Below are 12,733 nucleotides of genomic sequence, written 5' to 3' on the forward strand. Positions count from 1 at the left end.
TTTGCAATAGTAAATTATCATTATAAGTGGATGCATCGTGTTGTATTAGATATATTAACACAAGCCACATATAACAGTAGAAATGTATTTGGCATGGACAAAGTTGTCAGCCTCTGTCCATAGTCTTCTAAACAATAGAGGCAGACAAGCCCCAAATTATGACCAGGTTGCCTTTGAACAGTTGTTGTGTATGACCTAGCCCCAGGATGTTAAACAGCTATAAAGCAGGAAAGAGATCTTAAGCGGAACTTAGACATTTGCATCCACCCAAGACAAGGAATTATAACAGTTGTGCTAGGAAGAGTCTGGAGGAGCATGGTTATCCACTGCCATCTGCCCCATTGCAAAAAGAGCTTCACAATAGCGAATCAGCTGAAAAACCGAGAGAACTTTTAGTTTTTGAAGCCATTGTAAAAACATAAAGGGCTGGAGATATGGTCAAGAACAGAACAGAGCAAATCACTATCACATTAGACTCAGAACAGATTAGTATAATAATGCGGGTGATAAGGCCCCTAAATGATGATATTTGCATTGAAGGGGTGGTTAAACTAAAGAAAAGCCCCATGCTTGACATATAAGAATCTAGCCTGAGCAACAAACAGTGAATCAGACTGAGCAATTAGGTCAACCGTGGCTTGGGTAGAATCAGAAAAAGGGATCCAGCAAGCAAGGAGAATTATGAGAAATGAGAAAAGGGGATAATAACACACTGGAATTAGTCCAGCTTGTAACGTTTGCTAACAGTGGACTGCAGCAGTGGAACTGGAGAAAGAGGGTAAGTGTGAAGCAGGGTGTTAGTAGGAGTGCCCAATGTTGTATGGACCTTGTGTGTGGAAAAGCAAGGAAGGATAAAAAAAAGTAGTACAGCAGAACAAGTAATCTGTTTCAACCCGAAGGGTATGGCTACTTATAGGTTGCATTGATTTGGTTTAGCTGGTTTTGCTTTCTTTTTATTGTAGTGTATGTAGATATGAAATGGAAAAGATATAGTACTGGGTGTTTTTAGTCAATTCCCATGGATGAAGTTAAAATCAAGACCATCACATTCACCTATGAATAATGGGGAAAAAATGGAACCAATTGTAAGGCGTTCCCATCTCCAAGCAAGGGAAACCCTGTTTCTCTCCATCAGGATATACATGCCTCCCATTAGTAACAGTGATCATGATCACTAATATATGATGTTTGTATATGTAGCATAAACATACATGGATGTGATGCTGTGTATTTATAAAACATAATAGTACAAGTGCTACAAGAAGCAAAGCTTAATCAATTAAGTATAGAAATAATTACAATGGTAAATTGTGTTTTAGAAGAATGTATGCTATTATGAGCACATTTGCAACATTGGGACTGGGAATACTGCAAGTTTGTGTAGTGTTATATATGATGCCAGAGATATAAAACAGCTATGTAAAAGTGGATGTTTCTGGATTGGATAGAAAACAGGTCATGGTGGAAACCAGGAGTCCCTCAATTACAGAGATATCAAAAACTATATACAAGGATGACATACAACCACGTACCAATTTTATGAAAAAGATTTTTTATTATGAAGAAGTTTTAGCCAGATAATGTTAGAAATGTATAACACCATTGCAATTGTATGTTCATCAAGTGCCCACAAGTTATTGTCAATTATCTCACTGTGTATAATTTATCTGATAATAGATGCGTATGTAAAGTAATTTCTGCTGAAGGATGTGGTTTTAATTACATCATACCTATAGAAGCAACACTCAGCTCGCAGGAATCATTGCAATTGTATGCTATGTTAGGCTTAATGCCTTTAGGAATTGCCAAGCAATTTTCAACAATTTTTCAAACAATTGCCAGAAATGCTAGAGCAGCCCAACCTTACACCTGAAGTCTGACATGTGGTACAAAAGCCACAAAGGGAGAGGTTACTGTACACTGAACAAATCACCAAGCAACCCACATTGCTACCACAGTGCAAAATGCAGTGTACCAGTCCTGGTGGAAGTGCCTCTCAGAGCGATCTTCCTCAACTAGAAGAGTTTGGAACTTGGCTTTACATCCTAGAGTCATCATTTGAATCATTACATTGATTTTTCTTAGCTATAAAAATCAGATATTTAGTATGTTATGGTTATACATAACAAAGAAGAACTATAGATTACTCTGAGACCTGTACAAGTTATCTTGAGGTAAGATCAGACAGAAAAGAGCAAACGTCTTTGAGGTCTGCTGCCTCATCCTGATCAGTAGCCTCAAGATGTAGGAGGGTTGCAACATCCATTTTTGACTTGTAAAAAGTGCCTGTGAAGTGGACTAACAAAAGGAAGGCTTATAGCCCTTTAGGCCCATAAATATGATTTTGCCATTTCTGGCATGCTAATAGAACAAAGACATCATATCAGGCAATTAAATCTCACATCCGAATTGAAGAGGTATTTGTGTTTTTTTAAGTGCCAAATTCTATAACACTGAATGATCTACATGAAATTAAACTTTTTGGAAAAAATACTGGATCTTGACTTTCTCTTGTGTAGATTTATGCTGTCTTCCCATATTGGACCTCCAATGGTGAGATTTGCAGGCTCATTTAAGTACGTAGCACTGATTATCACCTCTTCACTTGAAGTAAGTAGCAACGGCAACCTTTTGCCTGCTGTATGATCTAGTTGCCAGGCTGGTAAAAAAAACCCTCATTTTATCTGTGGTTTACACAACTCTTAGACTCTATATGCTACTTAAAGTTAGTAAGCTGCTTATTTTAATAGCTCTAAGTGGCAGTGCATCAGCGTGCACAAAGACACATAGATTTTATACCTTATGCTGAGAAGAAGAGAAACACAAGCCTGAAATCTTCCTGGACTTTAATCACAAATAGAATCACCATGCATTGATTTGTCACAATTCTGGTCAAAACTTTCCCCTTAATTTTACATAACATATCCTACCCACTGTAAAGTGGTGTAAGCCTTCAAAGACCCCATTCACTTTCACTTTACAATATCTTAGATACCCAGAAGGACTGCACTCTTCTTGCAGATCCACTTGTATAGAGAGTGGCAGTTATCAGCATGCATTTCTGTCAACTTATAGGCAGCACATTTTTCTTCTTTCTTCCTTCCTTTTATTGTAAAACTGCAAGAGCCAAAAACACACAGATATGATGATCATTGAAAAAATTTGTTTGCATATACAAAGAGTGAAACCACAAAGGCTGGATTTTTTTGTCTTTATGCTGGCATTCTTTTGATTCCCTGAGATACAGACAGGTTTTATTTGTTCAAGCTTCACCCTTTCTCTGTTTCCCTACTTGTTATGCAGCTGGAAGTAAAAAGCTTACATAGCATAGGCACCTCCTAATAAAATTAGTTACTTTTCAGGGACCCGTGAGGCAATTTCACTTTTCAACTCCATGTTCTGATAAGAATTCTGTACTGAGAAAAATCAGAATAGGCTGAGCTGCCTAACTGGAGTATGGGCCCTGATATCTTACTACTACTTTCTCACGGTCTAATGGCTGAACAGTTCAGGCACAGCGAGTGCAGAAGACTTCACGGAAGCCAGCACAGATTGACTCCAGAATGAACTTACCTGCGCCCTGGATATTTGGGATCATTGAGCCATACCCATCTTCCTTTCTCCTCATCAAAGTTTAATCCAGTCCAAACAAAGCCAATGTCTTTATCCTTCAGTTTGTTCAAGAAATCCTAGAGAGAGGTATGTCTTTGAACTCCCATTATAATGACACTTCATAAAACTCCAGCACCAGTAATGTATAGTGGTAATTAATATTTTAAAAACAGCAAGGCTTTCATGCCCAAAGATTCCAGAGAATGTTTCCAAGAAATTGAGAAGAAAAAAAAAAAAACAACCACATAGAAATTGGTTCAGGTTCTCAATGACACCGACTACTGTGACTAATGATGGTAAATGGAGCAACCAAGGAGCTAACCTTTGGCTCCTTGCTGGCCCCAGGCCCATTCCACTAGCACATTTTAGATGAGGATCAGGCTGATCTGAATTACAGGAACTGAAGCTATCTCCTCTTTTTCACCCTTACAAGGAAGGGAGGTGAGGATTTTGCCAGCTCACCCTCCTGGGTGCTCTAAAAGTGACTGTCTGAACCTGGTCATCTTTAAGCAAAATCAGTAGCACAAAAGAGACATGCTACAGGTTAGGATTTAGTCCACAGAACTGCAGACTTGGTACTGCCATTTAAAAAATGTACAAAGTATAGAGCAACAGCTCCATCCCCCAAAAGCAAGGCAAGAGCATTTATGACAGCTAAGTTCTGAACAGGTTTGATTTGGAATAAAACACGCAAGAATCCTTCAAATACCAGCTGCTTCTTGCTGGAGATAATCTCTAGGCATACCATTGCATCTATTTAAATGAAACATAGGCTACTGGTCTTTTTGACACAAATGTTTCTTAACACGCAGAAGCCAATCATCAGTTCACTTACCACTGACAATGCCTTTTATGAGCATATTTGGATTAGAAATGGCTTCTAAAAATACATGGGAAGCTATAGTTTGATACATGGACTCACAAAGTATAAGTAAAAAGAATATTTGAACCACAGAGTACCTTACAAGCTTACCATTTCAGTCTCATCCTCTATAATCAGGAGTTCAGATTTTTTTCCTGAGCAATACTTTCTACTGTTCTCCCAGGTGTCACGAGTTTCCGAGTAGAAATAACATCTCCCATAATGCAGCTTCCAGCCAATGGGGCAGAGTTCACATCTGGAGTCTGTGAGGAGTTTGGGGTGAAGGGATTTTGTCACTTCTTTTTTTTTTTTTACAACTGATACCATTATTATTGGCTCCTGCTTTTTATGGGGCTTTTGAATAAGAGAGTAAGAAGCTTTAAACCAGGAGTGGGGCAGAAATTGTGATGATATAGCTCATTTTAAGAAAGCACATTGTCCTCGCTTTACAGTAGTGATAAGGATAACCATTCTTTGACTAGGGATCACTCTGTGCCTTGAAGTATTTCAGAACTCTAGATAATTGTACTAAATATTTACATAATAATTGAGGTAAAAGCTCTGCATAAAATCCCAGGTCTGCTGAAATGACTGGGAGTAGTACAATTCAGTGACATCCATGGAGAAATAACAAAGACCTTCAGTAACACTGCTCCACTTTTATTTTTTGTTTAAACTAACATTTTCAAGGATGGAACTCTGAATTTGATAACTTTATGCATCTTTATCAATGTAAACATGTTTATTCTTGTATCTAAAGGTCAATTCCTTTGTGTAGGTGTTTATTTTTATATTAACCTTTTCAAGAGCTTCAAACCATTTATGCTACTATGCGTGAGACTTTATTTCCTTACCATTTGTATGCATGCATAAGCTTTCCTTTAATGTAGCCAGCAAGGTGTTTTCATGAAGATCTTCCCCAAAGACACTGCCACTTTCAGAAAGATTTTCTCTGGGCTTCCACACGTCACTTGATAGCAAGTCGCCTGGACAAGAATCTCCAACATTTTAATGTAAAGCTCACAAGTGAACTGTATAGAAACCCAATAGTATTTTTCCATGGTTATTAATAGGAACTTTAAGTGGAAACTCAGATTGCTCATTTGTCCTTCCAGCTCTGCTGTAAATGGTAGGTGGAGAGTTGAGCATCCAAATCATATACATTAAAGAAATACGTGAGGTGATTGACTTCACAAAGATGTTATTATCATGCTTTTGACAACATGGTGTGCAACAGTTGTCTTTCAAATAACATGGCTGTGCCTTTGATTTTCCAGTTCCTGAAATTTGTATTGAGCTTATTTCAGAAAAGAATCGATTGATGTGAGAGGGCAGGACTCTCATTGAGAGAAAGGGAGAACATCTGACTCTGCAGGATACTTATGCCCTTCTGAATTTTCATTTTCTCCTGGGTTCTCAAGTGATTTTGATGTGCAGAGTGATTTTGATGTCCAGAAGCAGGCTGGACATTGGGACTACCAGGCCATGATTTTCTAAAGGAGGAAACTAAAAATCAGTTTCCTTGATCAATATTCAGATGTTTGTTGGTGGCAACCTAAAAACTTGTTCCACTTGCTTGGCCAGGGCAACTGCAACCATTTCTCTGTGATCTCTAAGTTTAGATGCTCAGGGGTAATGGCACACATCTGTGCTGGATAGGTAAGCCCTGTATGCACGTGATCAATGCTGGCACTGACCCAGTGCTCATGCACAAATTCCGTGGACAGTGCAAAGGCCACTTTTATAAACTTAGAGGCACACATTTTCATTTCATTACTAAAAGAGTTTTTCCAAACTGATGGATGGATACATGCTTTGGCTAGAAACCTTGGTGGCATGTTCTGTGTTGGAAGGAAGAGGAGGGACTCTCATACTGGGAGGCAGGAAAGTGAGAAAGACTCCAGCCCTCTTCATACACCCCAAACATGCAATGGTCCTCTGAAAGCCAATGACCTTCTGCAGATCCACAGCCCCCAAATGCCAGTGACTCCCTCCCACCTTCATCAGAAACACAATACTAGAAAGCGTGAGTGGTCTTGTCACCTTATCAAAACAGTTTGTTTGCAAAACTTGTTTAAGTTAAGGATTAAGTATTAAAGCAAAACATTCATTGGCAGGAATTAAAGTAAAACATTTCACTTGATCACTCACATTGATGAATTAATGTGATTACAGCTCCCAGAAATACAACATTCAGAAATCCTGAGAGAGCAGCAAGGTACCTCAAGCCTGAAGAATTAGAGGGAAGTTCTGCAAGAAATAAGAGGGGTTTACAAACACAGCATGAGATGCTACCCAGGACATAAATCTGGGTTTCTCTAGACATCTCTCAGACAGAACATCCAATACTGTCACTTTGTCAAGTGCTTTGTCACAGTTGCTTTTTCCCTTCTAGTTGCCTCCTGCATATCAAGTGGTTCTTGTGCCTAAAAAACTTTCATTTATGAAAACTGTTTGGGGGCTTGAATTTTCTCATGCTGTCTTCACTGTTTGCTACCTCATTTGAGGTTTTGAGTGGCACAGCTACTGAACAGTTTTTGCTTCTTCGTAGCAGGGGGATGTCACTTGCAGATATCATGAAGACTTAGATGGCACAGCAAGCACTTAACAAACATTGCTAAAGAAAACCTCACAAACTTAGTGAAAGAGGAAGAACTGAATTTTCTAACAGTTGCAACGAAAGAGATATATATAACATGTAAGAACAAAAATTACATTCTAGGACTATGCATACCAACACTATCAATCAAGAAAGGACCAGTAGCTTCTCTGAAAATTAGTAATTAGTCCTGTAACTCCAGGACCCACTAGTTTTATGACCTGTACACTGGATGCCAAGTCAAAGGCCTTTAGAAGAGTCCACATTATAATTTGGAGATCTTTTTTTTTTATTGAGTCCTTGATGTTCGGACCATCCCAACTGGAAAATTACTACTAAATGATTAAAAAATTAAGTAGCAGTGCATTAAACAGGGCTTCTTTGGAGATGGGATGCTTGTTTAAGGTCAGTGAATAGAGATGCAAAAACGAGCTTCCTCACAACTCAAAGAAAATTACTTTTAATTAGAATCAGACAAGCCTGGAAATGTATAGTCATGGTGAATCTTCCTTCCCAATATTACCCAACAATCTTAAAATTTATTCTTCTAGGGCTGTCACACTCCTGCCATGTCACTTCCTAGTGAAACCTGCTGCTGTTTGCTCACTCACTGTATTTCAGGATTTCTACATATCTTGACATAGAATAACAGAACAATGTAAGCTGGAAGGAATCTCAGGAGGCCATCTAGTCTGGACTCCTGCATAAGGTGGCTCAGGTTAGAGCCAGGTTTCTCAAGGCCCTGTCCAGCCAATTTCTAAATATCTCCAAAGATGAGGATTCCACAGCCTTTCCAGGCTCCTGTCCTAGTGTTTTGACCACCACCACAGTAAGAAAAATTTCCTTGTATCAAATCCTAATTTTCCATGTTCCAACTTGTGTCTTTCAATGTGCATCTTCAAGAAGAGTTTGCTTCTGTCTTCTCTATGCCCTCCCATTCGGTAGTTAAAGAGAAGAGTAGGACTCCCTTCAGCCTTTTCTTCTTAGGGCTGCACAAAGCCAATTGTCTCAGCCTCTCCTCCTGTGTCACTTCTCCAGCTCACTAACTTGAGGAGCCCTCCGCTGGACTCATTCCAGCAGGCTGTCAGTGTGCTCTTGGAAGGGGTAGTGATATAGTTACTGTAGGCTGCTATACAGCAAAGATCTTTAAAATAACTGAGGCATAAAAGCTGTTCTATGATGCCTCAAAGGATTCCTTGGAGGAAGGAGGAGAACAGTTAGAAGTTGCCCAGGTATGCAGGAAACGTCATGTTAATTTTTCTTCCTAGCTTCCTAACATTAGTGTTTGCAGGAAAAACTTTGTGAATGTTCTTCTAGACTAAGATGCAATACACTGTTCACTTTGTCCAAACTTAACTTCATGGGAAAAAAAGATTTTACATGCAAACCTCCCTTCAGTGGGGGCACAGGAACAAAGTCAGAGCATAACAGAAGGATGATTTTCCATTTCATGGAAATGGCCATTCTTGGAAGAGAAAACAGGGTGCCAAAATGTTGTACCTTGTAGAGAATTTGTTCTGTAACTAGTAAATAAGATCAGGAAGTACCCCATGCAGGTATCCTTTAAAAGCCATTACATTTCAAATGCTGGTGGTCCAGATCAGATGTGAATCGGCTGTTTGAAAAGTTCTCTGCTTCTACATTATTGTTTCAAAAATGTAATGCATGGACCTGTATTTCAAATCATGAAACAACTTGAACTTTGTGCTACATGATAAACTCATTTCCACTAACGTTTTCACTTCATGTCTGGTTTCTAGCTATCATCACTTTGCACAGATGTCAAACATCGTTTTTCTTCATTCAATCATACTTACTTGGGAAATGCTGTATCTGTGACCAGTCATTTTTAAATATTCAAACAGCTAATCCCCACTGGTTTTTTATATTGCCACCTTATTTAGATGGCAAATATATGTAAACATAGTGCAGTACTTTTTGCTGGCTATGTAACATATTATGGTTAAGCATCTGTGTGTGTTTTCCTTCTTTCTTTGGGTATTATGCAGTGATTTTTACAGAAAAAGGCAATCAGGATATCTGGAGTCTAATCTTAACTCTGCCATGATTTGCACAACGGCTAGACTGCAGGCAAAACAGTAACAGTGACTTGTGCAAATACTCAGATTAACGCTCAGCTACCCAGGATGAGCTCTGGTAGCAGCAGTACCACAGAGGTGACAACGCAGCATGGGCTAACAGCTCAGCACTTGCCCAGTTTCTCAAGACAGCTCTGCGGGTTGCACCACTGGCAAGACCGGATGGGGCTGCAAGGGGGAAGGGGAGCTCTGCATCGTGGTCTTCCTTCTGTACTACATGAACTGGCACAGATATTGCACTAGATTATGCCAGTGAGGCATTGCGACCATTTCTAACCACTCCAGTGAATACACTTCTATATTCCATATGTATATCATGCTACCATGACTAGTCTGTGTCTGGTCTAAAGGTAGCTCACATACCTTTCACTACAAGCAGAGACCCAGCTTGCAGTGCATTGTTTAACAAGCTAAATGAAAGAACTCTTCTCTTCAGTTGCTCACCTGAAGTCTTTCTGCTGCCCTGTCGTGTCATGCTACCCAGTCATGCAGGTAGATGATGAAGACAGATAGAGTATTTTAAATCCGGCTTTGTCACTGTGTGCTCTGCGTGTTTGTGGTAACATATTATTATGTATATGTGCCACATACGCTTTGTCTGACTTTCTGCTTCTTTTGAATGGAAATATTCAATCTACTCCATTACAGCAATGGTTTTGTGCACTTTGACAAATGTTTTTAAGACCACTGAAAATTCTTAGTTAAATAAATATTAGCTTTTATGATCAGTTTTCTGATTTTTTTTTTCTCAATTTTGCTGGTTCTGTCCTTTTACTGCAGTTGGGAACAGTATCTCAGCTAGATTGTTGTAATAATAGACAAACTGGCACAATTTACGTCAATAAAATTACACACAATTTATCCTCCCATACTGAGTAACTGAAGGTGGCTCTTGCTTTTTTTCTATTAAAAATTGTTCTTACATAAATGTGCAGCTAGGATTTCTCAGGAACTGATCATCATAGCTAATTAACTATTGGGAAACTGGATGTCTAATTTCTCGGAGGACTTGGTATTTATACTCTGAGAAGGTCTTCCCTGGGACACTTAAAAGAGATAAAGGTTAGCAAGGGTGAGCTTGAATGCCTTCCTGACACTTTTGACAAAATCCCCAGAAGTTGTTGAAAAAGCTTACTGGACAGTAAATTACTGTCTTAGAGTTTTCATTTAAATTATTCTTAAATTCTTCTTAGCTGTGATTCTTGAAAACAAAACAAAGAAAAACAAAAAAACCCAGCAACCAAAAGCCCTGTAGAAAACTTTAATGGCTAATGAGCCATTAACCACTGTCAAACTTACTGACAACTACTGCCTCATGTTTTCCTCATATGCCTCTATCTCCTAGTCTCCATTTTGTACTGGCACTGTCAGCACCAGTACTCCAACCCTGGTGGTACTACTAGTACTGCGTTTTATCTACTGTCCATCATATTTCTCTCTATACTGCCATATATCTTTGGCAACTTTAGTAGCACCAACTAAAATTTTGGCAGATTTGTGGTTTTTTATGATAACTCAAACATGAGATTTGTTATTTACAGAACAAGTCTGAAGGCATACCATGAACACTTATATGCTCACCTGCATTGGAGCTTTTCTTCCTTGATTTGAAATGAAGTTCTGTGTAACCGTCTTCGTTCTTCATCTCAAGGTCTTTCTGTCACTTGTTCCTACTGAAGACTGTTTGAGTGTTAATGTCAAACTAGGTTATGGGAAATGCTTCACATGAGTGTGATAAACAGGAAGGGGACAGCAGATGGCCATTTGTGCTTTTATCTGAAGCCATGCAGTAGCAGGACTATGAAAAGGAACTCAACAGTATAAACTGCACAGACAAGTGAACTCTTTTTCTCTTCTTTTTCATTTTCTCTGTCTCTGACAACCTCCAGACCCTTCTAACAGATACTTTTAACACTGAATTTTCTCCAATGCAATATCACATTCCTCAAACACAGTCTTTCAATGCACACACACTCTTGCACATGAGAGAATATATTTGAGCCCCTCAAGCCCATTTCACTGGATTGACAGACTTTTCTCATTTACTTTATATTAAAATCAGCTGTGTCAACTTCTGTGTTTTTCTAAAATGCTGAGAATTGATCTTGCTTTACCAAAAGAAGATTGTGTGCATATGTCTCATTAAATAGATGGAAAGGGCGTTTAAATACATGTATTGATCCTTGGTTCTGCTTTGTGCCTGTCCACTTAAGCAACTGTTCACAGATTTGAGCAACTTAATGCCTTTCTTTAAACGGAGACTAAAGTGGATCTGTTCAAACATCACAGTTTGCAATGTTCCTGTTGCACTTCAAAACAACAAGCCTGGGCTTTTTGTATCAGGAAGGAGTTGTTTACTTTTAAATTACTGTGCAAGCTCTCTTCCAAGTTGGAGATTCTGTCAAGTTCTTGGTGCTCTTTTAAGTGCTAGTCTGGAATATTTCTTTCTGGAAATTGAAGATTCAGTAGAAAGTTGAAAGTTTTTTTTGGTTTTTATTCTCTGAACTGCTTTATAATGATTTCTGTCTGTTGTTAAATTTACCAGGTTCTAACCAAGGTTTTCTTTGGGTCAGGACTACATCCTGGCTTCACTTTAATGTGTCTATATAGTGTCTAGTGGTGATACATCATGAGAGACATAGACCATCATGTCATTAGCTGTAGTATGCAATTAAATACTTAGTGTCCTAAACATGTCTCAGTTTGGGGGAATATAAATGCATCCAGAGCACTAGACAGGAATTATTCACCAATTTCTTAAACAAAACCTCTCTGATTATTAGGAATGGTCATTTAAGCTTGAAACCAAAGTAACTTTACCTCAGCTTTTTTATTATGGTTATTACCTGAAAGCCAGGGTCAAGATGTATGTAGCACAATCACGTACTGCAAAAAGAAGTGATTTCCAGAGAAGTCTTTCAAACACAGACATACTACTTGAGGCTGACAGATCAGTACGAAACAAAAGGTACTGAGTGACCAACAAATATATTTTCTGTTTCCACAAAGTGGTAGTACTTACCATGCAGCATCACAATGCTAAATAACTCTCCTGTATCCAGTGCAGACAAACTCTTGCAGTGTTACCAACTTTCTGAATCATTTTCTCGGAAGATGCTTGGAGGCCAAAGTTCGAATATGGAGTTTTTAACTGTTTCTAGAACAGCCCTTGAATGATTTACATGCTCTGAGCTATAGCTTTTATGTTCACCAGATGCAACAGCTGGTCTAATAAAAGATACAACAACTCCAAACAAGCCTTGCTTCACTTAACATGCTTAGATTCTTCTGCATCCATCCCCACAGCAGATATATGGGACTTACTGTAAAGTAAACAGAAACAACACAGAAACTAAAGGTTCACAACTTGATACATTTCTTTATAGGATGCTTTTTTTTCTTCCCCGTCACAGTTTCAGGAGCTGTGCTGTGATTTTTTTAAATGCATGGCTTCAACTAAACTGAAATTACATACACATATTAGCCATTTTTACCCCGAAGCTTTTTGGGAACTCAGGAAGGTGGAACTTCTAAAACCCAAAAAACTTCTTCCACAAAAAC

General features: G+C 38.7%; 1 protein-coding gene across 1 annotated transcript; it reads right to left on the reverse strand.

Moving 5' to 3' along the window:
* Positions 1-1,581: 1,581 nt before the first annotated feature.
* LOC104013241 (killer cell lectin-like receptor subfamily F member 1) lies at positions 1,582-10,842 on the reverse strand. The gene is made up of 6 exons (XM_009465722.2): positions 10,754-10,842; positions 6,626-6,724; positions 5,329-5,460; positions 4,586-4,737; positions 3,574-3,689; positions 1,582-3,117 (listed from the first exon to the last, which is right to left on the reverse strand). Exons 1-6 carry the CDS (start codon positions 10,815-10,817, stop codon positions 2,988-2,990), a joined length of 693 nt encoding a protein of 230 aa, XP_009463997.1. The 5' UTR covers positions 10,818-10,842; the 3' UTR covers positions 1,582-2,987.
* Positions 10,843-12,733: the final 1,891 nt, after the last annotated feature.

Source organism: Nipponia nippon, unplaced genomic scaffold, assembly GCF_047370975.1.
Source record: "Nipponia nippon isolate SJK-2023a ecotype South Korea unplaced genomic scaffold, ASM4737097v1 scaffold_3, whole genome shotgun sequence".
Taxonomy (NCBI): domain Eukaryota; kingdom Metazoa; phylum Chordata; class Aves; order Pelecaniformes; family Threskiornithidae; genus Nipponia; species Nipponia nippon.

Excerpts from the sequence above, each read along its gene's own strand:
- LOC104013241 (XM_009465722.2), bottom strand. The coding sequence starts at position 10,817 with ATGAAGAACGAAGACGGTTACACAGAACTTCATTTCAAATCAAGGAAG. Across the intron at positions 6,725-10,753 it reads GAAGAAAAGCTCCAATGCAG|AACTTCCCTCTAATTCTTCA; the intron begins GTGAGCATATAA and ends TATTTCTTGCAG. Across the intron at positions 3,690-4,585 it reads TAGAGGATGAGACTGAAATG|GATTTCTTGAACAAACTGAA; the intron begins GTAAGCTTGTAA and ends ACCTCTCTCTAG.